The following is a 25,473-nucleotide window of genomic DNA, read 5'->3' on the forward strand; positions in this document are numbered from 1 at the left end:
TATATTATATTATATTGCATTATATTACATTATATTATATTATTTATTATTAAGTTTTAAGCTGCAAGTTAAGGTATAAATGTTTAAAATCTAACTGCATATTACGACATTTATTGAATTTATTGAATTTTTGAAGAATGGAAAAAATGACAACAAAACAAAGTTAACAAAATAGAAAGTTAAGTTATTATTGAATAATTTGAATTATCATTAAAATTGCATAATAATAATAATAATAATTATTATTATTATTGTTATTAAAATAAGTGTAATTATTTAAAACAGTTAAAAATAAAATAAATGAATTAAATTCTTATAAAAAATTAAAATACACATTATACACATTATACACATATTTTAGTGTTGTGATATTTACTAGTAATTTTATTTATTTATTTTTTAAGTATGCTACCAAAAGTTGTATATGCAATACATTTTTTTTGTTTGTTTGTTTTGTATGGTTTCGCTTAGGTTTGTTTTGCCCTGGTTTTATTTTGTTTCATTTAGTTTTGTCTGGTTTTGTTTAGTTTTGTTTTGCTTTTTTGTTTGGTTTGGTTTCTTTTGATCTTTGTTTGTTTGTTTTTGTTTTATTTATGTTTTGTTTGTTTTGTTTTGTTTAACAAAATACTGGTGAAATACAACTAGAATTTATAAGTTGTATGTAAAGCTATGTGAATTCCAAACGTGATCCCCTTTAGTGGTTTTTAAGTATTTATAGCGATAAATAAAATATAGAACTGCATAACATAACTTTTTCAAGGTATATCGTATCGTCATGCACTTTAAGATGTGCAGTTAAATTTTTGTTGTTATAATAAAACTATTTTTGGGCTGTTTGTGACATGTTTATGAAAAGTGATGTCCAATACTTGTGGCACAAATTTAATTCCATACTAAATATCAAAGTTGTAATAGTCTGTTACTTTCACTGTTATTGCCAAAATTTCTCCCTGTTGAAGGCTTGTTGTGTCCCATTGGGTTATTTTGTGTCCATATATGCTCATTGTCACTGTGGCTTCAGAACCGCCAATTCAGCAGCATCTCACTTCTGTACTTGTCTTGAACCCTGGACAGAGCCGAAGGTCAGAGGTTGAAGCTGAAGGCATGAACGCGCAGGCGGCCAGTGGGCATGTCTTTGTGTGCGCATGGTGCATTCGGTTCAAATGCTCGGTAAAGTCGGTTGTGACGTGTGACTTCATGACGTGTGCATGTGCAGATCATGCGACCCTCTCATTCCGCCTGTCAGATTTAACTAATGATGCTTCTCCAAGTCGAGGCGGATGCATTCCCACACACTACGCAAATCTAAACGATTCGCACACATAGTCATGAATGAGAGTGGGTTGCTTCGTAATCGCATCTTTGATGTCTCTCGCAATCATGTGTGGAATGTAGAGAGGAGTGTTCGACCCCCTTCTTTTCATCCTCTCCTACTTTTTAAGGCTTTGTTCACTGGATATATATATATATAATATTAATATGCTGATTTTTACATTTCATGGGAGAAGATTGGAGGGAGAGGAGAATGATAGAGCCAGTCAGGAGCTGGACAGAAAAATATAGGATATGACAGAGGGGATACAGAAACAGAAATGCTCCGTATTTGCTTTTCGGGAAGCCCATAACTGGTGAATCTCTGCTTCTGCATGTAGTATTTTTACTTCAAAAGCAAAACTTCTGTAAATACTGTAGTTATGTGAGTGTGTGTGTGTGTGTGTGTGTGTTTTTATGTGAATGCGTGGTGCATTTGTGTACTTGTCTGTAAACAAGCTAAAGGGTTGTTTTTGTGGATTGCTAACTGATGTGCTGTAGCAGTCCTGGATGGCTGTGCGTGCTACACACACACACACACACACACACACACACACACTGCTCTATATATCCACTGTAAACAGAAGAGGAATCAGAAACTCTCCACTGGAAAAGATCTTTTGCCTTTACTAATTTTATGAGGTATACAATTATGCCCAAAGTTAACAACAACCTTTAAAAAATAAATAAATAAAAGAGCCAGTGGTTATTCATGCTTTTTTTTTATTTAGTATTTTTTAATTTTGTTTGGTATTTTATTTTATTATTTTGTTTTTAGTATTTTTTCATTTGTTTATAATTTAATATTATTTAAAAACAATGCTATAAGTTATTATTTAAATTTCATAATAAAAATAATTGAATTATATAATAATAATTTGAAATGGAGTTTACAAATTAGATCGAAACAACAGGTTCCACACATCGTTTGTAGTTTCCCATGTATAGTTTTCCTCATCTGCCTTGGTCTCACAGTCAGACATACTGATTACAAACAGGCAAGCTTTCACACGTTTAATCTCACCCTAAATGAACCTCTCACCTTCCTTCATCACCCTCACTCATCAATAGCGTGTGTTTGGGAATCTGTGTGTGAATGTGTGTATGTTTCTTGTTTACAGTTCGTCTGTCACCAGTATGGCCCATTGGCTCGTGTCTGAGACTCATGTATACGTGTGTGAGTGTGTGTGTGAGAGAGAAGTGGGGTGTTGTGTGTTTACAATTCTTCACTCACCAGTGCGTCCTACTGGCCTGAGCCTAGCGCAGTTTTGTGCGCGTGTGTGTGCGTGTGTGTGTGTGTGTGACATTGGCGCCGTCTGTCTGCTGTGGAAAACTAGAGCTCTATAAGAGGCCATGTTCTTTTGACTCAGGCTTCTGTCAGTTCTATTGACCTGTGTGGGTCACTGTTTTACTGTATGTCCACTTCTGCAACACCTCATATAGTTTATGAAAGAATGTGGGTTACAGCAGTTGTCCTGGTCTGCTTATGAATATTCATAAGAAATAATCTGTCTGTTTGTCTGTCTGAATAGACAGATGGATAGACAGACAGAGGTGGACAGACAAGTTGAGGAATAAATAGACAGATGGATAGACAGGTGGATGGACATGTAGACAGATAGAGGGATGGATAGATATACAAACAGATAGATTATAAGATGGATAGACAGGCAGATTATCTATCTATCTATCTATCTATCTATCTATCATCTGTTTGTCTGTCTGAATAGACTGATGGATAGATTGAGGGATGAATAGATACTGTATAGAAATGGACAAACTGAGAGGTGGATAGACAAGCAGATGGTATCTGTCTGTCTGTCTGTGTGTCTGTCTGAATAGGCAGATGGATAGATAAATTGAGGAATAAATAGATATAGAAATTGATAGACAGGTGGAGAGACAGACTGAGGGATGAACAGACAGATGAGGGATCTGTCTGTCTGTCTGTCTGTCTGTCTGAATAGACAAATGGATAGACAGACTGAGGGATGAATAGACAGGCAGATTCTGTCTGTCTATCTATCTATCTATCTATCTATCTGACTGTCTGTCTGTCTGAATAGGCAGATGGGCAGACAGGTTGAGTGGTGAATAGATAGATGGAAAGACAGGTGGATGAAAGTAGACAGATGATAGATATGTAAATGGAAAGACAAACTGAAAGGTGGATAGACAGGCACATGTTATCTATCTGTCTGTCTGTCTGAATGGACAGATGGATATATAGAATGAGGGATGAATAGATATAGAAATGGATATCCAGATGGTTAGACAAACTGAGAGGTGAATAGACAGGCAGATGGTATCTGTCTGTCTGTCGGTCTATCTATCTGTCTGTCTGTCTGTTTGTCTGTCTTTCCATCTGTCTGTCATTCCATCTTTCTGTCTGTCTGTCTGTCTTTCTTTTCATCTGTCTGTCTATCCATTAATCTGTTTATCCATTCCACAATCTGTCCATCTATCTGGATGAATAGACAAACAGATGGATAGACAGATTGAGGGATGGATGTATATGCAAACAGATAGACAAATTGAGGGATGGATATACAGAAAGATGTAAAAATAAACAGACTGATTGAGGGATAGACTGATGGATGGATAGACAGACAGATTTATGCATGAGAGCTTTACAGATGGACAGACTGCCTATCCATTTCTCTGTCAATCCATCACTCAGTCGTCTATTCATCCCTCAGTCTGTCCATCCATCAGTCAGTCTGTCCGTCTGTGTATCGCAGTGTGAGTTGAAATAATAAGGCACATGTACACAAGTACACACACACACACACACAGAAGGAAACGATAAAACCTGATAGCTCTGAGTTGTCAGGGACGTGTTTCCATTATAGTTTTTTTCTTTCATTATTCTTTTTTATAGTTATGTCTCAAGCATTCCTGGGAATGGGTGACTATTGTTTTTTTGGATCCCTTTAGTTTACACAGTTTTAAACTGAGTTTCTGCTCCAAATGGCCCAGTGCCATTGATGGAGTCAGAGCAGCCTAACCTAGTGGATGTAAACCCGTCACTTTCTGTCATTTCTATTCCCGCTCTGGAAAGAAACACTGTAGATTGTAGATTCTTCGTTTTATTACAGTATCAGCCCCCTCATTTGCTTGCATTTTATTTTTTCTCTGGAATGGAGAACAGGCCAAAGAGTAATGCTATGTATGCATCTATGCTTGCAATATTACCTAGTTTGTATGGCATTCCTGACCTGGTCAAACTTCATCTGACTTTACATGAATTTCAAGATCTGATCATGCTGCTGTTGCATGTTCTGCTGGCCCGAGCGGTCTAGTTTGAAAATGAAGTACTGGCTCCTGATGGGATTTTAAATATGGCACAAGATGTCACCACATGTTGTGAAAATAATAACCTTGTAAATTCTTCTTAACCGCTGAAATCCTGGCACTGTTGGTGGGTTGTAAATAAGGACTTTACTTTTGTTGTGCCCTGCCAACAGCCCGTCGGCTTCTTCGGACTCGGAATAGTAGAAGTAACCAATTGGTTTGGCAGTGTAGTGTGAATGAATCAGAACCTTTCCTAAATATTTAAAGGAATATTATTTCTAAAAATGAAATTCCTGCCATTCGTGTTGTTCCAAACCTGTATGCTACTATTTTTCCCTTGAAACAAAAGGAGAAATTTTACAACTGACCTGTAGTGGCCACATCTGTCAAGCTCCCAAATTGCTGAAAAAGTATTATAAACATAACATACAATGCATGCACATAAATGATGTTCCTGCCTATTCTGTGTGACACGACGGGCTTCAGGTCTACCTGCCTGTCTCTTTTTCTCTCTGTCAGGGAAAAATCATTAATGCGTTGGCTCACCCCAGCGCCACCCCTACAATTCAGACGCTGGCAGAGAAATGCAGGCTGATGATTTATGAGCATGTGAGAGGAATACGACCCAAGCACAGACACACACTACACTCCTTTTCACACCTTTCATACACACAGATTGAGACACATTATAACATCTGCACATGAACATTAAATTATTGTAAGATTTTTCTTAAAGCTTATCCTACATGAAACTGGGAACGGTCTCATTTAGATGTCTCGTTTTTAATATCTTTTATGCAGTAAGAATGCACTGAATTGATAAAAAGTGACAGTAAAAGACATTTATGTTACAAAAGATTTATGTTTCAAGCTAATGCTGTTCTTTTAAACTTTTTTTTCATCAAAGAATCCTGAAAATCAAAAATATATCACAGTTGCTACAAAATATTAAGAACACAGCAGTTTTCAACATAAAATAGCATAAGATACAATACCAACCAAAAGTTTTTGAACAGTAAGATTTTTAATGTTTTTCTGCTCACCAAAAACAGTAAAATTGTTTAATATTTTTACTATTTGAAATAATTGTTTTCTATTTGAATATATTTTAAAAATTAATTTATTCCTGTGATCAAATCTAAATTTTCAGCATCATTACTCCAGTCTTCAGTGTCACATGATCCTTCAGAAATCATTCTAATATGCTCATTTGCTGTTCAAGAAACATTTTTTATTATTATCAATATTTTAAACAGTTGAGTACATTTTTTTTCAGGATTTCAGGATACTATACTATTCAAAAGCTTGGAGTCAGTATTTTTTTTTTTTAAAGAAAATATAGAAATGAATATTTTTATTTAGCAAGGATGTGTTGCATTGATCAAAAGACATTTGATAAAGACATTTATAATGTTACATAAGATTTCTATTTCAGGTAAATGCTGTTTTTCTGAAATGTATATTCATTCTACTCAGCTGTTCTCAACATAATAATAATAATAATGTTTTTTGAGCAGCAAATCAGAATATTAGAATGATTTCTTAAGGATCATGTGACTGGAGTAATGATGCTAAAAATTTAGCTTTGAAATCACAGAAATAAATTACATTTTAAAATATATTCAAACAGAAAGCAGTTATTTTAAATAGTAAAAATATTTCAGAATTTTACTGTTTTTGCTGTACTTTGGATCAAATAAATGCAGGTTTTGTGAGCCGAAGAGACTTCCTTAAAAAGCATTAAAAATCTTGCTGGTAGTGTATATTAACATAGAAAACAGTTATTTTAAATTGTAGTTATATTTCACAATATTGCTGTTTTACTGTATCAAATCTGTCACTCTCTTTACTCTCTCATTTTCTTATTCTCAGTCCTGAGGAGGATAATATGAGAAAAGGTGGGATGAAGTGTGGGATGAAACATTAGGATAAACATTAGAAGGCAAATGTTTATTTAGAGTGTGTGAGGAGAGGAAGTTGGCAAAATGAAGCCACTGTTGACACAAACACGCACACAAAATGTTTCGGTAATACAGATTTTATGTTGTTTTCATTGTAATAACCGCATAAAACTGGAATGATCTCGGGCAGAAAGCCACTGTGTGTGTGTGTATGCAAGTGTTTTAAACCTTTTCACTCATACACTGCCATCCGCTCTTGTCCCGAGTCGCCGGCAAACATCCTGCTCTGATGGTGGAATCCTGCAGGGTCACGGCAAAGGTCAAAGGGCACGTGCATAGCTGTGCTTGTAGTCCTAGTGATGCTGGGTTTTTTTTTTTACATGAAAATGGTGAATGATTTAGGACTTTTTAAGTGAAGTGTTTTGAGAACTATTTCAGTCCTCTCATGGTCGAAACTTGTTCTGGGCCAGTTTTAGGTTGGAAGAACTTTGATTGAACTGTACCAAGCACACATGCTCGCTTACAAACACTTGCACATATACTCTGAGGTGCTGACAGCGAGTGGGCACTGAAGGTTTTGCCCACCGTCTTCCGCTGGATATAAATACTGTGATTAAATATTAGCTTTTGAGGTGAAGTAACCTTCATAAGCTTCTGCGTTTCCTCATTTTGCTCTGTTTTTATAGTTTTCTTTCTGTCTTTTCCCTAACAGTTTTTTCCAGAGCGATGTAGTTTGACTGTTGCAGGTGGAGTCATGTTGGTAGGAGGGATGGACTATGGCTATAAGGGGCATCGGAACTTTTCCCTTGACTTGAGGGCCAGCTGTCGAAACCTGTTTAAATATACAAAGCAAATATACTTAGATTTAAAGGAAGAAAATATTCTGAGACTGGTTAATTTAAAGGAACTTCTCACCCCAAAGGGAGAATTCTGTCTGATTTTTTTCTTTTATTTCAGATTTTGTGTTCAAAAATAGTGCAAAAGCACCATAAAAATGGCATAAAAATTTTAGTCAATTTTAGTACACTCTAAGTCTTGTTAAGTCATATGATAGCTTTGTGTACAGACTCAAATTTTACTTAGAATTTTACTTATAATTCACTGCAACTGAAGCTCGAGAACTGGATAAGTTCAGTACCTGATATTCAGACTGGTTTTGTAAAACAAAGAAATTAAGGATTCAGTACTTTATTCCTTGATTTTACAGTTTTATTGATCACCTAACCTTTTATCAGGTTATTTATTAATTCATTTATTAATTAATTTATTTAATTACAGGGTTATTACAGTAAACAAAAACTTAAATAAAAATGAAAACATTTAAAAAAAAACATGAAGTAAAAACATAATACTTGAAAACAAAATTGACTGAAATAAAATAAATAAATGTTACAATTTTTTTAAAATTTAGTTTAACTTGATGTACTAAAGTAAACAAAAACTGCAATACGAAAAAGAGTAAAAATGAAAAAAACATATATATATTTCAGTTAATGTTTATGTTTTTTTCATTTTTACTCTTTTTCGTATTGCAGTTATATATATATATTATATATATATATATATATATCAGCTAGCAACATTTCTTTTTTTATGTAATTTAAATTAATGTAATTAATGTAATGTTTCTTTTTTTAAATGTACTAAAATAACTAAAACTGAAATAAATTAAAAAACGGCTTGAAAATAAAATAATAAAAACCATAGATATGTATAAAAAAATAACTACTAAAACTGAAAACAACAGAATTACTAAAACTTTAGCTTAAACTGAGATTTAAATGGAATATATAAAAACTGATATGTCATAATATTTAGTCTTAATTCAATTAAAATTGGTTGTTTTTTAATATAAATACATTATGGTAGTGTAGTACAATATATAATACAATATATAAAAATGTATGTAATATATAAATGTATGTAAAATGCTCTAAAATGATTATATATCTAGAAGATATATAGATACAATATTTGTTATAAAACACATTTAAATCAACTGAGGTTGACCAAAAAATAAAATAAAATAACATAACATAACATATAACATATAACATATAACATATAACATAACATAACATAACATAACATAACATAACATAACATAACATAACATAACATAACATATAACATAACATATAACATAAAACAAAACTACCAAATTTAAAACGCAACCATGTAAAACAATAATTAAATCAATGGAGTATTGAAAGCTTAATATTCACAGTTTATATTAAATGTGGTATACATACTATAGTTAGTATGGATTGCAATTGCAAGTACAGATCATAGGCTGTATTTTTTATCTCCAATCCATCGTTGTTTGGTAGAGGTGTGCATGAATTCTTCTATTCTTCATTAGATTTTTCTCCCTTTCTCCCACTTTTGCTCTCTGACTCTTTCCTCACTGCAGAAAACAGCTGCACCATGTCAGGATAGAGGCTTAAAGTGTATGTTAGTGTATGATCACACTAAAGTCACCAGGTCCTTGTAAACCTTCATGTTCAAGAAAAGACATGAGTAGAGAGAGAATCAAATTGCACATGGACACAGGAATACTGTCTCTCACCCCAGTCACTGTGACATCATTAAGGGTCACTGGGTTAGCCGGGGAACGTTCCAGAAAAAGGTCCACTTTAATGTTAACCGTAATTAATAAGCTTGTGTGTGTGTGTGAGGGAGAGAGAGAACTTGTGACGAGCTGTTAAGAAAGCTTGTGTTTGAAGAAGAGATTGGGGAGGGTTTTTGGAAAAGGCTGTTTTCAGTTGAAGGACATCAATGGTTGCTGGTGAAAAAAGAGCCTCATTGAAATTCATGGCTTAGTACCTATAGCATTGTGCATTTGGAGAGAGATTGAAAGTCTGACAGATTTCAATTAAAATGGCATTTACAAGAGATGGGAAAAAGGGGGCCTGTGGATATGTTTGTGGATGTGTGTGCGCGCTTATGTATAGGTAACCCATTTTGAAAGTTCATTTGTTACTTAAAATGACAGAAAAAGATTTCTCATCAACTTGATGATACGTGTGCTTGTAGCATTTGCTAATAGCACGTGCCATACATGCTAGTAACCAGTGGTCATAGTAATTTTTTTATGATTAGTAATATTAGTCGCAATAGTTTTGTGTCTAAAACAAGATTGGTTTTCCATAACCCTTTTAACCATTCCTCCATTCTTTCCAGAATTAAAATTTCCTGCTAATTTACTCACCCCATCTTTCTTTCTTCATTCGTAAAGAAATTAAGGTTTTTGATGAAAACTTTCCAGGGTTTTTCTCCATATAGTGGACTTCAATGGGGATCAACGCCTTAAAGGTCCAAATTGCAGTTTCAGTGCTGCTTTAAAAGGTTCTACACAATCCCAGCCGAGGAATAAGGGCTTTATCTAGCGAAACCGTTGGTCATTTTCTAAAAAAACAAAAATTAATTTTTGACCACAAATGTTTGTCTTGCACTAGCTTGTAATCCAACGCTCTCCAATGACTTTGTATTGCGGAAATCTGCCTCCTTGTCATTTCTGACTTATAACAAAAAAACAGAACAATGTCTACAAAATAAAAGCTGCTTTGTGACAAGGTGTACGGTAAACAAGCTAAAAAAACAAAGAACTATGTTTTTATAAGCTGTCAACCCAAAAAACGAGCGTTTAAGGACACAGATGGTTGTAGATGTTGGGCCATTCAGTTAGATCATTTCTCCAGCAAAAGGAAGGTAAGGAAAAGGACCACTGACATGCACTCTTAAAAATAAAGGTGCTTCACGATGCCATAGAAGAACCTGTTTTTGTTTAAATGGTTCTACAAAGAACCTTTAACATCTGAAGAACCTTTCTGTTTCACAAAAGGTTCTTTGTGGCAAAAGAAGGTTCTTTAGATTCTAAAAAGGTAATAAAGAGATGGTTCTTTAAAGAACCTTTGACTGAATGGTTCTTTGTGGAACCAAAAATGGTCACAAACAAACGTAATCCACTGCATCTTCAGCAGCTCAGATGTTTGGAGTAAATGAGGACCACTATGTTCATTATTACATCAGCAACACAAAAACTCAATCGCTCAATCGGAGACATTCTTGTTTAACTTACATCCCTGCTCCGGCATCAAAACAATGCAGGTCGGACTATTACAACTGATCTGAGGCAAGACGCTCACGTCAATCAACTATCGTGGGAGCGGCCTCTGTGGGTGTGACGCCACACCGACAGGCATCTGAGAATGGTTTGATTTGAAAAAGGGAATATTATTTTTACAGATTAATTAAAAACCACTGCATGGAGTTTTATCATTATAGCGTAGATTTGTACATACACTGCCAACACACATTAATGTTCAAACAACATGTGAAAGTGAACAATGACCCCTTTAAGAGTGTAGACCAATAAAATTTAGTTTCTTAATATATCTCCATTACATTGGGTGGTGAAATAATTCTTTGACTTGGTTAAAAATAATGAATGATTCCTGTTGCCGAGCAAGTTTCCCTCCACTGGGCATAGTTCTCAGAGTAATATGATACATTGCGCTCTACTTCTGTGTCCTTAAACGCTTGTTTTTTTGTCGACTGCTTATAAAAATTTAGCTCGTTTACTGTACACCTTGTCACATAGCAGCTTTTAGACATTGTTCTGTTTTTTCTTATAAGTCATAAGTTATAAGTTCCCGCAATACTAAGTCAATGGAGAGCATCTGATTTTGTATGGTTTTCAGATTATGATGCGAGTCTCCATACCTTACCTTTTCCAACATGATTACATAATGCATGAAGTAGTAGATGCACATAGCTAGTGCAAGATGAGCATTTGTGGGTTTTTGTGTTTTGTTTTGTTTTTTTTTAGAAACTGACCAGTTTTTTTTATTTTTTTTTATTTTTTATTTTTTTTACTAGATAAGACCCTTATTCCTTGGCTGGGATTGTGTAGAGCCCTTTTGAAGCTGCATTGAAATTGCAATTTGGACCTTCAGCTCATTCGCTCCCATTGAAGTCCATTATATTGAGAAAAATTTTGGAATGTTTTCCTCGAAAACCTTTTTTTCGACTGAAGAAAGAAAGATATCAACATCTTGGATGACATGGGGCTGAGTAAATTATCAGGAAATTTTAATTCAGGAGTGAACAAAACTTTAAACATGGTACTGTGCCTTTAAGATATCAATGCGTTTTTGCATATGAAATGAGTAAGAGTGCTTTTCTGTTCCGGTTTACCTTAAAAAGGTAAACTTTTAGATTTTTCAGAAGAATCTGCAGAGTTGTAGGTTCTACAAACAGCTAGAAACACCACAAAGTTTAGTAGGTTTTCATATTTTTTCTTTATGAAAAAAAGTTCAGAACTCTTTCATTTCTAAAGATAAAGCAAACCTGTTAACAGCTATTTTACAAGCAAACAAAATCACATTTACACAACTCTGCTCCTTGTAAATATTGCTGTGTTAGCCTCACCGGCTAAAACAAAAGTTTTCCACCCTTATAAAGAGTTGTCAGATGTAGAGGCCATCTTCAGAGGTCTTTTATTTCAAATTTATCCACATTACGCTGACATTCAGAGCTACAAAGGCAGATGCCATCCTATTCTCTCCATCTATGGACATCTGAGACCATTTTGTCAGGCCAGAAGAAATGCCGGGTTAAGCATCGCTGTAATTGGTGTATAAATTATTATACGATAGACTTTAAAAGGTGGCTTTTGACATCACATTTGGGGCTTTTAGAGCACTTATTTTAAGTGGTGGGTTTATGGGTAACATGGAGACACAGCGTATATCCTGATATTAAACACAGGCACGTACACATACGTGCATAACTTGGCTGTATTTTTCTCTCAAGCACTCACTTAGAATTCCTTTAATTGCCTTTTTTTTCTCACATTTTCTTGAGTGCTGCTGTGGATATACACAAATGACAGTCTAAGGTGAAAGAGGTCAATATTTAGTTTTCCTTTCTGTCTGTGTTCACCCGTGTGGCATGTTTAAAACTTTAGCCTGGCTGAACTTCTTATTTGATCTCTAACGCTTCCAGTTAAAACCCTATGTGGCCTAATGAAGTCTCATAGTAGTATTAATCTGCCAATCACAGAGTAATAGTTCATAGTAAAAATGCTTCACACATTCACACTCTCCGTTGGGTGAGAAATGTGGCAGATCTCTTTGTCGTTTAAAGGTTTGATGACCTCTCCAGAGTCCACGTTAATTGGGCACATCAAGGTGTCCTCCAGAACGCCGACAGAAAAGCAGCCCACTTTAGGCTCTGTCCTGAGAGCACTTAGTGCTTCTCAAGAGGCTACAGAGGGGGCAGAGATGCAAGAACCCGCCATGTTTCCACGGAGACTTGCTTTTGTGTACACACACATTCTTTGCTCATTGTTTGGCCTGAAGATGAGGAGGATGTCCATTAGAGAAGCCCAACAGTTCCTCTCTATCATCCCTCATCTGTGTCTTTTATTTAGGGCTTTTATGTTATCGTTTTGTTTAGGAACCTAGGAGGATTCGCTTAGGATGGTGAGATGCTATGTTTGATAACGGCGCTGTACTCTATGTGCAAGATCAGAGGGAAAGAAAGAAAGCAATTGGAAATTTCTGCCATTTTTTTTAAAATTGAAATTTCTTTTTTTTTTAATTTCTGTTTATTTGATAAAAAATACAGAAAAAAATGTAATATTGTGAAATATTATTACAATTTAAAACAATGTTTTTCTATTTTAATATACTTATGCTCATCAAGGCTGCGTTTATTTGATCAAAAATAAATTAGTATTATTGCTAAATGTTATTATAATATATATACTTTAAAATAGAATATATTCCTGTGATGCAAAGCTGAATTTTCAGCATCATTACTCCAGTCTTCAGTGTCACATGATCCTTCAGAAATCATTATAATATGCTGATTTATTATCAATATTGAAAACAGTGCTGCTTAATATTTTTTTGCAACCTGTGATACTTTTTTTTCAGGATCCTTTGATGAATTAAACAGTTAAAAAAACAGCATTTATTTAAAATAGAAATCTTTTCTAACAATACACACTACCTTTCAATAGTCTGGGGTCAGTAAATATTTATTCTTTCTTTTTTTTAAAAGAAATGAATGCTTTTATTCAGAAAGGTTGTGTTAAATTAATAAAAAAAAATGATTGCAGACTATTTTTATTTCTATTTTGAATAAATGAACTTTTTAACTTTTTATTCATTAAAGAATCCTGAAAAAGTATCACAGGTTAGAAAAAAAAAATGTTGCCAACATAGATAATTGTAATAATAAATCAGCATATTAAAATGATTTCTGAAGGATCATGTGACACTGAAGAATGGAGTAGTGAAGCTGAAAATTCATCTTTGCATCACTGGAATATATTCTATTTTAAAGTATATATATTGTAATAACATTTAGCAATATTACTCATTTATTACTTATTTTTGATCAAATAAATGCAGCCTTGATGAGCATAAGAGACTTCTTAGTGCCTGATCACAAACTTTTGCATGGCAGTGTATATACACACACTGGTTGTATTTTAATGCAAATACAGTTTGCAAAACTCAGTTTATGAGAGTATTTATTTAGATTTTGGTCTGTTTTTCACACACAGTGAACATGTACCGTCTGAAGATTTGGAATATAGTGCATCACTTTTATGATACTTTTATGGTCTTATTTAAATCTTTAAAGTTCTAATTTAATTTTTAATAATCAATACAATTATAAAGCCAATATTTGCTTAAAAAATCAACGAGTATGATCTTTATAATTTCTCTTTTTGTCTTCTGTGGAAGAAATTAAGTCATAGGGGTTTGGAACGATGTGAGAGTGAGTAAATGATGACCGAATTTTCATTCGTGGGTGAATTATTCCTGTGAGTGAAACAGGAGGAGAGGTTTTGCAATCCAGAAGAAAATAGGGAAAAATGAAAGAAGAAAAAAAGGAGTGTAGATGTTTGCTGAGCATGTCGTCCGTGGAGAGAGTCTTTATGTGTGCTTCCACGGGTCAGCCGGTGTCAGTGTTGTTCTGCGTGTGAAAAAAAGATCCTGTGGCAGAAACATTAAACTAATTTACACCACTCATAAAAATCACACGCTCATCTCCAGGAGCCTGTCAGAGGAGTGTTTGTAATGGGAAGATTACACGACTGTAACTCTCTCTTTCTCGGCAGATGGGATGAACTGTATGAATAAGGATCATGGCTGTGCCCATATCTGCAGAGAGACTCCCAAAGGCGGCGTGGCGTGTGAGTGCCGCCCAGGATTTGAGCTAGCCGAAAATCAGCGTGACTGCAAATGTATGTATCAATTTTGTTGAAATTACCAATCTTACAAATATCATTCTGTTCAGTCTATCTATCAGAATCCTATTCCATTGATTAAAAAAATTAATAATAAAATGGTAATAAAATATCATTTTAAATGTTATAAAATGTTATTATTTATTAGAAAACAATATAATAATATTAATTTTTTAATAATAATAATAATAATAAGAGTTATATGATTATAAATTTAAAAAAAATAAAATTCTAATATATATATATATATATATATATATATATATATATATATATAAAATGACAAAATGACAAGTTAATATATATATATATATATATATATATATATATAACTTGTCATTTTATAATTTATTTTTATTAATTTTTTTAATTTGTCATTTTATTTTTATTAATTTTATATGGTCAATATGGATCTCAACATTGTAGCCTCTTTATTGAACCTTATGTATTATAAAACTAAATTTACAGAAGTTACAAATCTTTCAAATATTGTTCTGTTCCCTGTATCTTTCGAAATCCTAAAAGTGTCCTACTTTTATAGTGTAATACTTTAATAATAACAAAATATTATTTTAAGCATTATAAAATGTAATTTCTCATTCACAAATTATATTACATAAAATAATATTTTAATAATAATAAAATCATAAATAATAAAATAAAAAATTGAATTAAATGTGTGTGTGTGTATATATATATATATTATTAATTTTAAATTATTTTACATTTTATAAAATATTATTTATTATTTATAATATAATATATAATAGTAATATAATTTAAGTAATAATAATAATGATTATAATATAAATCAGAAAATTTAATTAAATATAATTTTAAATTGTATAAAATCTTATTATTTATTATATACAATGATATAATATAAAATAATAATATTTTAACAATAATAATTACTATATTATATAAAACAATATTATTTTAATAATAATATAATCATAAATAATTTAAAAAATCAAAATTAAAAAAATCATATATATATATATATATATATATATATATATCAAAATTGTATGTACTGTTTTTATTTATTGTAAAAACTGTAAGTAACAATATTTTTATAATGATATAATCATTTAACATTTAAAATTCTATTTTATTTTATTTTATTTTATTTTATTTTATTTTATTTATTAAACCTTATGTACAATAAAACTAAATTTTGTAGATCACTGACATTACTAAATATTCCGTGCCGTGAACATTTTAAACATATTAGTCAGAAACACCATTAATTTCTTCAGGTGTAAAACCTTTTATAATAGGAAAAAAATACATGATACATTTAAAATGACCACATTGTAATTACTATTGAAGTAGCTACAAATTATAATGTCATCATGCATGTATTGATCTCATCCAAGTTAATGGCACTTGTTTAGACTCTTTTCAAGTGGTCTGAAAAAGCCCTTAGTTTTTCCTTTCGGCCACAAGTTGGCTTCTCAATATACATCTCAAAGGAAAACGGCCGGTGGCATCAAAGCCAAACAACAGGTTTACAGATTGATTTTAGTCTGTCCTCTAATACCGATCTCTCGTTAAACAAACCACTGATCTGTCAAGGACTTATTAGTTATAGTGCTGTGGCTCTGGCCTGAACATCTGGAGAACTTTCATCTACAATTCGTCATTCTTCTATTTTTAATACTAGTGGGAAAAACGTGGACCAAAGTCCTTGAAGCTCCAAGTATTGCACAATGTATTAGATGTGAAATATCTGGTTAGTCTCTTTGTCCAGCCAAAGCCCTTTGACATCAACAAAAGATATCAGACATAAGTTTATTTTGCTATATATGTGTACCTTGATTAAAAGGGCATCCATGGCGGTACACTTTTCTTTTTAGCCCTCCTCACAGTTCTTGTGTGTTGCCAGTGACATGTAACTATGGAAACGGTGGTTGCCAACACACATGCGATGACACCGACGTGGGGCCCGTGTGTGGATGTCATCAGAAATATGCCCTGCATTCGGACAGCAAGACCTGCATTGGTAAGTCGCGCTCTTTCATACGCACACACACTGCTTGATCCGTTTAGCTCTTCTAGCAAAGCTCTTCATGGAAACCTTGGCCTCATCGTATTTACACAATGAGCACGAGGGAGAGAGTGAGGTGAGTGAGCTTTACCAGGGTTATAAGTGCAAGGCTGTTTCTGACAGATTGGACACAATGTTTGTTGAAGGAGTTTTTGTAGGCCAGCCGAATGGTCCATATCACAGTTTCCGCATTGAGGGTCCCGGTACGCTGCGGTGAGAGAGTGCATTGGGTTCTGGCCCCAAAGGTTGGCCTCACTTCTCGAAGACGAGCACCCCACATCCCAGCCCATGTGGTATCCAGGAACAAACTGCTTCCTTGTGGTTCGGGGCTTTATAAACATATGCATTTCAATTGTAGCGTCCTCAAGTCGTGAAGCAAAACTTTAAAGGCATAGTTCACCCAAAGATGAAAACTCTGGTGTCATTTACTCACCATCATATTTTGTCTCCCGTGGAATTTGAAATGAGATTTGCATGTCTCTTTCCATACAGTGAAAATGAATAGAGGCTGTTGAGCTACAAAAGTAATAGAAAAACGATCGAATTTGTGTTCACAAATAAATCTGGTGTGGTTTTAATGCACAGTGTTTAATGTGCACAAATGCAAATTAAATTTGCATGTTTGTTTTTTTTCGTAGGAATGCAAATGAATTGGATATATTGTTTATTCTAGTCAATTGTGCATGCTCATTTGGGCCTTTTTTACAATAAGTTAAAAACATGAATTGTTTATTAACGCTATTACATAAAATATTTATATCTGAATGACTGTTCATTTTTTGTACTGTAGATTATAATGTTTTAATACCTAAATTTACTTGTAGCAGTATCAGACAGAATTTTAATATCAGAGTCAAAAGTTTTTGAACAGTAAGATTTTTAACGTTTTTAAAGAAGTCTCTTCTGCTCGCCAAGCCTGCATTTTTTTGATGCAAAATACAGCAAAAGCAGTAATATTGTGAAATAGTTTTACTATTCAAAATAACTGCTTTCTATTTTAATATATTTAAAAATGTAATTTATTGCTGTGATTCTGAATTTTCTATTCATCAAAGAGTCCTGCAAAAATCTACTCAGCTGTTTTCAACATAATAACAATAAATGTTTTTTGAGCAGCAAATCAGAATATTAGAATGATTTCTGAAGGATCATGTGACTGGAATAATGATGCTAAAAATTCAGCTTTGAAATCACAGGAATAAATTACATTTTGAAATATATTTAAATAGAAAGCAGTTCTTTTAAATAGTAAAATTTTTTTGAAATTCTTTTTTTTTTTTTTTTTTTTTTTTTTTTTTTTTTTTTTGCTGTATTTTGGGTTAAATAAATGCAGGCTTGGTAAGCAGAAGAGACTTAAAAAAAAAAACATTAAAAATCTTACTGTTCAAAAACTTTTGACTGAGAGTGTATGTACCTTTTTGTAGCTTTACAGCCCCTGTCTTCATTCACTTGTCTAATATAGCTATAGCTACTAAAATGACCAAAAACACCTAATTTTATGTGCATACAAATAAATATGACACGATAGGTTTGTCATCAGTAACAATAGCTGGGTTTCCATCCAAAATTGTGAATTAAACTTATGCGCAAAATTGTAATATTGCATAAAACATTTGCGAACAAACACCGTTTCCAGCCATTGAATTCCTGATAAACTCGCACTAAGAAATGTAGGAAAAGCCACTGAATATAATAATTTTCATGTGTATTAAATTATTTGCATCTAGAGTGAGCAATAAAAACAGTCATTGCTTTCGGAGGTGTTTGGGAACGCAGTCGTGTAAGACAGTTCTGTGGTGACAGACTTTGCTCAAGCATTTTAAGATGACCATAACATTTCAGATGCTGTAAAACAAAGATGGAAAAGCCCATTACTTTTGACACACTCAGGGAGCAACACGGCTAATTTGGTCATTCATCTTCTCGTCAGGCTTTCATGCTCTCATTGTCTCACACACACAGCTCCATGCGACTATTAGAGCAGAAAATGAGACTTCTGATGTATCTTTGCTGTAGCAAAAGTACGCAAGGGTGGGTTGGGTGAGAGAGAGATGTGTGTACTTGTGTCGGTTCGGGAAGATGTGCTTGATGATGGAAATTTCATCGCTGAACTCTCTGTGTGCAAAACACATTCATCATCCTGATAATGGTGGAAAAGCCAACCAGTCGGCCCATGGAGTTCTTCCACATTTGTAGAAAGGGAAAACTTTATACGCCATGCGAGTACGGCTGCATCCAGGGGTAATACTTCAGAAATTAAGAAAGAATTTCTTTTTCAATTCTCCCTTTCTTTTGACATTCAGGCAGACTAATGACCCGCTGCAGGTAAGTTTCATTTTTATGCTTGTTTTCTTAGGGTGAACCTCATGTCCTCTGCAGTGTCTGACCGGCTTTTATAACTTGTTGTGCCAGCGTGTGTGCATGAGTAAGAGTGAGAAGGCCTTCCAAAGAGCATCTTTTATGTCATTTGGCTCTTGCAAGTCTTTGCTGTCTCCTCAATGAACTTGCTGAAACCGAAGGCCAGCTACCACATCATTAGCTGAAGTTTGTTCCTGTTGTGAGACTACATACACCCCAAGTTTAACATTTAAATCATTTGATATCATTACTCAAGGTATGCGTAAGCATAAAATCTTCCAGACAGTGTGTGTGCACATGAGCTGGGACAAAAATGTTGTAATGAGGAGATAGAGACTTTAGAGTAGTTGGCAGGTGGGTTTAGTGGGCTCACATGGGCTTGTGAGCAAGTGAAGGATCATCAGTCATCAGAAGTGCACAGGAAACACATTTACACATCTTTTACCGCAGTGTGACCAATCAGATCCTCCATCCAAGATGTTGCTGTGGTGATGTTAGAAGTATATTTAAAGGTGCACTTTTGTGTTTATGTTGTGGCAATGCATCAGTCGTCTTGAACTTAGTGGCATGGATGCAAATGCACAAATGCCTTATTTATAATCAGGCATGATTGGTTTTTCCAGAAGCTAAATTGTCCACTACCAGGATGGTTGCAGAGATAACAATAAGTACTATTTGGCTCGTCATGTGATCTGAAAATTGTGGCCCTCATAAGGTTTCGTGTTGAGTAAAACAGCTTTTTTTATGCTACTGTTTTAACGTAATCTCATGTGGTTGTGCATAAATTCAAACTACTTTTCTTTTACTATAAGATTTTGTTGTGCAAAACATTTTAATAAAAGAAAAAATGTCCACTGTTCACCGTAAAACAATAAAAAACAACATAAAAGTTGTTTCAACTTAAAAATGTAAGTGTTCTCAACTCAAATATCCACGTTTTTATGGGTTTTTTTTATATTTCATGTTGACTAAACTTAAAATTTTAAGGCAGCACGAACACTTACTTTTTTTTAAGTTGAAACAACTTTTTTAAGTTGTTTTTTTACAGTGTTCACCCCGTCTGTCATTGCAAACATGTATGATTTTATATTTTTAGTCAGTCATACAGGTTTCGAATGACTCATGAGGGTGAGAAAATGACAGAATATTGATTTTTGAGTGAACTATGGCTTTAAATAGCACTTGTAGCATCATTTCAATGAATTTGTATCTGTTTAGAAGCTACTTTTTCATGGTTGTATACACACACACACACTTCCATTGGCCACAGGATCATAAGCACACGATTGTGTTTTGTTGTACCTGCTGATTGCCGTACACTGGATTGGTTCGTCTCTCTCTGGCAGCTTTGAGCCCGGAGCAACTCTCTCCCATCAAACTCAATCAATTCTTCCTTTCCAGCCTCCACGGAGCAACACCAAACGGCCGCGGGGACCAGAAGAGGAGTGTAGAGACCGCTCCCACCCCATCCCTGTCTTCCCACTCCTCCTTTCTTCCTCCTCCTACCTCTACCTCTCTCTCTTTCTGTCTCTCTGGACCCTTGCTGTGGTCTGTGTGTTTAGCTGTGCTGTGTGGGTCTGGTCTTTCCCTATGTTTAGCGCTCCTTTAGGATCCTGTGTGTGTGCCATGTCTCATGGGCTCCCTGCTCTTCCTCCTGCCTCTCTGGTGAAAGTTACTGATTGCCTGTCTTGTCTGCAATTTTAAAGGGTGATTCTGACTGGAATAAAGAGGTTTATAAGCATATCTACTAACGAATGCAAGGGTAAAACGGGTAAAACGCACCTCTCAATTGCAGCCTGATCAACGGTAGCGCCCCCACCAATCAGAAAACGACATCCCCCTCTGACCAGCCAATCTGTACACCAGTCCCGCCCCCCCCTGCCTGACCCTCTGAAATCAGCCGGCCAATGGCATCTCCTTGTCCTTGACCCCTCCCACAACAAGCATGAACCAACCCCATCTGCAACCTTGAATAAAAAGAGTCACTAAACAATGGCCTCCACTCCACTTTCATCTGTCACTCTTTTTTCATTTAGAGCGTCCCTCTTCTCCTCCTCATGCCAGTTGCATGTTTTCCTCCTCCCTGCACTCTCGCTGTCTTCTTATCGGCTCACTTCCTGTCCTCTCACACTAACGCACGAGCTGTCATTCGCCTGCATGGTTTTGTCAGTGTGAAATTTCTTTCTGTTCCGTTGTTTCCCTTCTTTACTGGTAAAAACATTAATAGTAACCCCTCTGTGCTTTTTTATGGTTACTGTAGTCACATTAGAGGTAGTAGATTATTGATAAGTTTGTCTTTTGCTTATTTATTTAATTTTTCTGTGACATCGCACTCACTCCAACCTCTGATTGGTGGAGTCCTCTAAATGGAGCCAAGTCTGTATACAAGCAAATCTTAAATACACAAAATAGTACAAACAGATTTTTGTAAATATGCACACTCAGTTTATTTCTACTGTCCTCCAGTCTGCGACTGAAGACGGGAGGACGAACAGACCGTTTCAGTCCCTGCTCTTAAAGGGAGGGACACCCGAAAAATTAAAGCATCTACTCTCCCTACTGTTGTTCCAAACCTCTTTTTTCTTTCTTCTGTGCAACACAGATGTGGATAAAGAGGAAGAATATTCATGTTGCTTTTCTTCCATGAAAGTAAATTGGACAAATGCTGTCAAGCTCCAAAAACGACAAAAAAGCACCATAGAATTAGTCACCGCTCTCAATTTTGACCACGTACGCTCAAATATGGCACATCAAGATGTGTGGTGATGCATTTAATTGCGCCTTTTTAAGTATAAAATTTAAATGACTTAAATTTTAGTCTGTTGCTCGCACAAAGTTATCATATGGCGTATCAAGACATATTGACCATGTCTTTGACATCAAACCTGGCATGATGCATCTTGATTCCCCATATTTGAATCTATGCAAACAAAAATAGTGATTTTCAGCAAGCAAAGACTTAAGGCTTGTATGTCTTCAGAAGCCTACAAATATTGTCAGACGTGCTTTTTTTTGTCATTTTTACAGCTTGACAGCCTCCCTTTCGTTTAACAGAAAAGAGCAGTGTGAACATTCTGCTTAGTACCTACTATTTGGTTCTCCCAAAGATTGAAAGACAGGTTTGGAATCGAGAAATGTCATTTTTGGGAGAACTGTCCCTTTAAGGCAGGACGTCCACATCCTGATTGACCCTTCTTTACCTCCACCCAATCAGGATTGGCTCCCTGCAGCCCAGAACCCCGCCCCTTACACTCTAACACCAATCCTGTGCTTGTATGTGCATGCTCGGAAGCCATTCCCGTCCTCATGACACGCGCCCGGCCATTCCCTATGCTCGTAAAGTGGTTTTCTGCATTGACTCGACTGTCAAAGCCAGTTGTAATATGTGTTCCATAGACAAACAGGCAACCAGCGCTGCCCCAGACTCTGTCATTCATCCACCTCTCGGCATGCCCCACCTTCCTCTCATGGACCCCACCATGAGAGCTCCATCCTTCTCATATCATCCTCCTTTCAGCTCTGTCACTTGAGTGTGTCCTTTTGTGTCCTGTTTTGTCATCTCATGCAATTTGTCTTGTATCCATCCTTCCCCTTCTTTTCTGGATCTGTCTCTCTCTGTCTCCCTCCTCCACTGCTCGTCCTCTCTGTTACTGAGGTAAACAAGTGGCCGTTTGATATGGAAGACGAACTACAACGGAAACAGCGTCTTATTGTCCCTCTCAGCCCCTCCCGTCCAATCCCTGTCCCCCTTTTGTTAAACTCCTCCCACATTCCCATGTTCGTTTTTCCCTCATTTCGGGAGATCTTGAGATTCTTTTATTTGTTCATGTGATTAACACTCTAACAGGGTTATTTGCGCTTCTTCATGGCTTTACGCCTCTTGGCTTTGGTTTGGGCTCAAACGCCAAGATGGTCAGGCAGCCCGCGTCCCGGCGTCCACGTGTCGCCAGAGGCGGGTCGGCCTGTAGCGGGGCTGTCTGTGCGGGCGATGGACATTGGGCTTCTCATTAACCTACTCCTCCCTGTTTGTCCCCTGTCACTTGTGTTTTAGAGAAAGATGAGGCTGCAATTGAGAGCTCTGAATTCAATACCACGTCAGTAGCTGATGTGGACAAGCGGGTGAAACGTCGTCTACTTATGGGTAACTCTTTTCTTCCTCTTTCTATGTGTTGCCATGGCGCTTGTGCTTCTACCCCCTCGTTTCTTTCTTTCCTTTAGTTTGTTTGAGTTGCTTTGCTTTCCTTTGCCCCTCCCCCGAGGTCACTCGTTCGATATTTCTGTGTCTGACCCTACTACAAATTAGAGAAATGTCCCTGCAAACATGACAAGGTTCCTTTCGCTCTCTCCTCAAACTGTCTTCGACGCTGCCGCCTCTTCTCTCTGACAAAACAACACCACTAACAACTGACCGCTTCCATCCACTCCTGTTTCCAAAGACGGCAACAAAAGCGACACTGGATTGCTCTACACTGGATAATAAACCAATCCTCGCTTTTCCAGTTGAACATTTCACTGTATGACTTTAGCATTAGGCCAGATTTTAGAGGAACATTTGTGGGCTGAATACTGAACAAATAATGGCAGGATAATTTTATGGAAGAAGAATGACACGAGGGTTGGTTCCGACCGTTCCACATCATAGGATGCTGTGGGCTGTGGTGAACCGCAGCAGAAGATGCCTGACATCATTTTTTACGCTCTATTAATAGTATGTGTTCTTAAAAATTAAACATTGGCATTTATCATCTGCCCGCATTTACCCTCTGTCATCTGCGCTCCATAAACTTGTGTCTGTAAATTTGCTCACCATTAGAAATGTTTCTATTCTCCATGCTCTCCTTTTTTAAAGTCAACATGAAATGCCAAACCCATTTTACTTTCATACTTATGCTTTTCTAATTGAGACAAGCTTCAATTAGAAAAATGCAGCATTTGATTTTATCAACTATAGGCATTGATTGTTCAGGAAATGTTGGTGTAAAATACCAAAATTTACATGAAACAAATTGTAATGCACCACTTTGGATTGGGTTCCAATGGAAAAATGTGACCCTAGACCACAAAATCAGTCATAATGGTCTCTTTTTTGTTTAATAAATAAGCTTTCCATTGATGTATGGTTTATTAGGATAGGACAGTATTTGGCTGAGATACAACTATTTGAAAAAACTGGAATTCGGTATCTAAATATTAAGAAAATACCCTTTAAAGTTGTCCAAATTAAGTTCTTAGCAATGCATACTACTAATCAAAATTTACAAAATATCTTCATGGAACATGATCTTTACTTAATATCCAAATATTTTTTGGCATAAAAGAATTATCAATTAATTATCACCTATACAATGTATTGTTGGCAGTTGCTACAAATATACTTGTGCTACTTAAGACTGGTTTTGTGGTCCAGGGTCAAATGTTTTTTACATGTGTAATGGTGCATTGGATGGAAAAAGAAAGTCATAGAGCCTAAGTAAGTTATTCTACTGTATGCTTTATTCTAACAATAATACTATGCATTGATAAATCATTCACATTAAGAACAAGAACGTATTAAGAAAGTAAATAGGCCAATTTTGGTTTCATGTTGACTGTAATGTGTCCTTAATAGAGGAATGATCGTTTCCAGGGTGCCGAACAGAAATGCAGAATAACGTTTTAGTTTCCAGTCCATCTGCTTCAGTTAGCTCTCCTAGGAGAGAGAAGATAACTCACGCAGGCTCGAACCTCAGAAATATATCAGCCATTTAGCCATTTGTCCTTGAATTCATGAACCGAAGCCAAGTTGTTGTCAGACAGACAACAGATCTGCCTTTGTATGGCAGAAAAACTGTTTGTAAAGTATTTGGGAGGACAGACCAGACACCTTTTTTTGATCTATGAGGTAGTGGAGGGCTCATTTGTTTTCTAGTTGTATTTTCTGTCACTAAAAATCGAAGTATAGATAGATCATATAAGTGGCAATTTTTTATTAAAGTGTAAATACAGTGATTTAACCAAATTCAGTCTGGTTTTCGGTTCATACATCTTTATTTTAGGTACACCCAGGAACCTGACGATGCAGAAATTTCTGTCTTTCACCCTTTATCTTCCTTCTTTCTTTTTTATAATTTCTGAAATAGTGTCTTTGGTTTATGACATTGCTTTCTCATCCCTGTAGTACTGTAGCTGCATTGAAGAAAGACAAAAGTTTAACCCTCTTTTGCTTCTCCCTCATTTCAGTTTGAGTTTGCTGCCCCCCCTTGAGCTGATATTTAATTATTTTCTTCCCTATAATGTGTTTCTGTTTC

General features: G+C 35.4%; 1 protein-coding gene across 3 annotated transcripts in view; it reads left to right on the forward strand.

The window, feature by feature from the left end:
• Nucleotides 1–25,473, forward strand: part of scube1 (signal peptide, CUB domain, EGF-like 1) — a 77,705-nt gene that overhangs the window by 21,668 nt on the left and 30,564 nt on the right. For 2 of the 3 annotated variants that reach the window (XM_051107847.1, XM_051107845.1), the window contains exons 5-7: nucleotides 14,647–14,772; nucleotides 16,667–16,783; nucleotides 23,238–23,327. In XM_051107847.1, coding sequence (XP_050963804.1) covers nucleotides 14,647–14,772; nucleotides 16,667–16,783; nucleotides 23,238–23,327 — 333 coding nt within the window. The remainder of the gene's footprint in view (nucleotides 1–14,646; nucleotides 14,773–16,666; nucleotides 16,784–23,237; nucleotides 23,328–25,473) is intronic. The other variant, XM_051107846.1, reaches the window with a different exon arrangement.

This window comes from Labeo rohita, chromosome 4 (assembly GCF_022985175.1).
Source record: "Labeo rohita strain BAU-BD-2019 chromosome 4, IGBB_LRoh.1.0, whole genome shotgun sequence".
Lineage (NCBI taxonomy): Eukaryota > Metazoa > Chordata > Actinopteri > Cypriniformes > Cyprinidae > Labeo > Labeo rohita.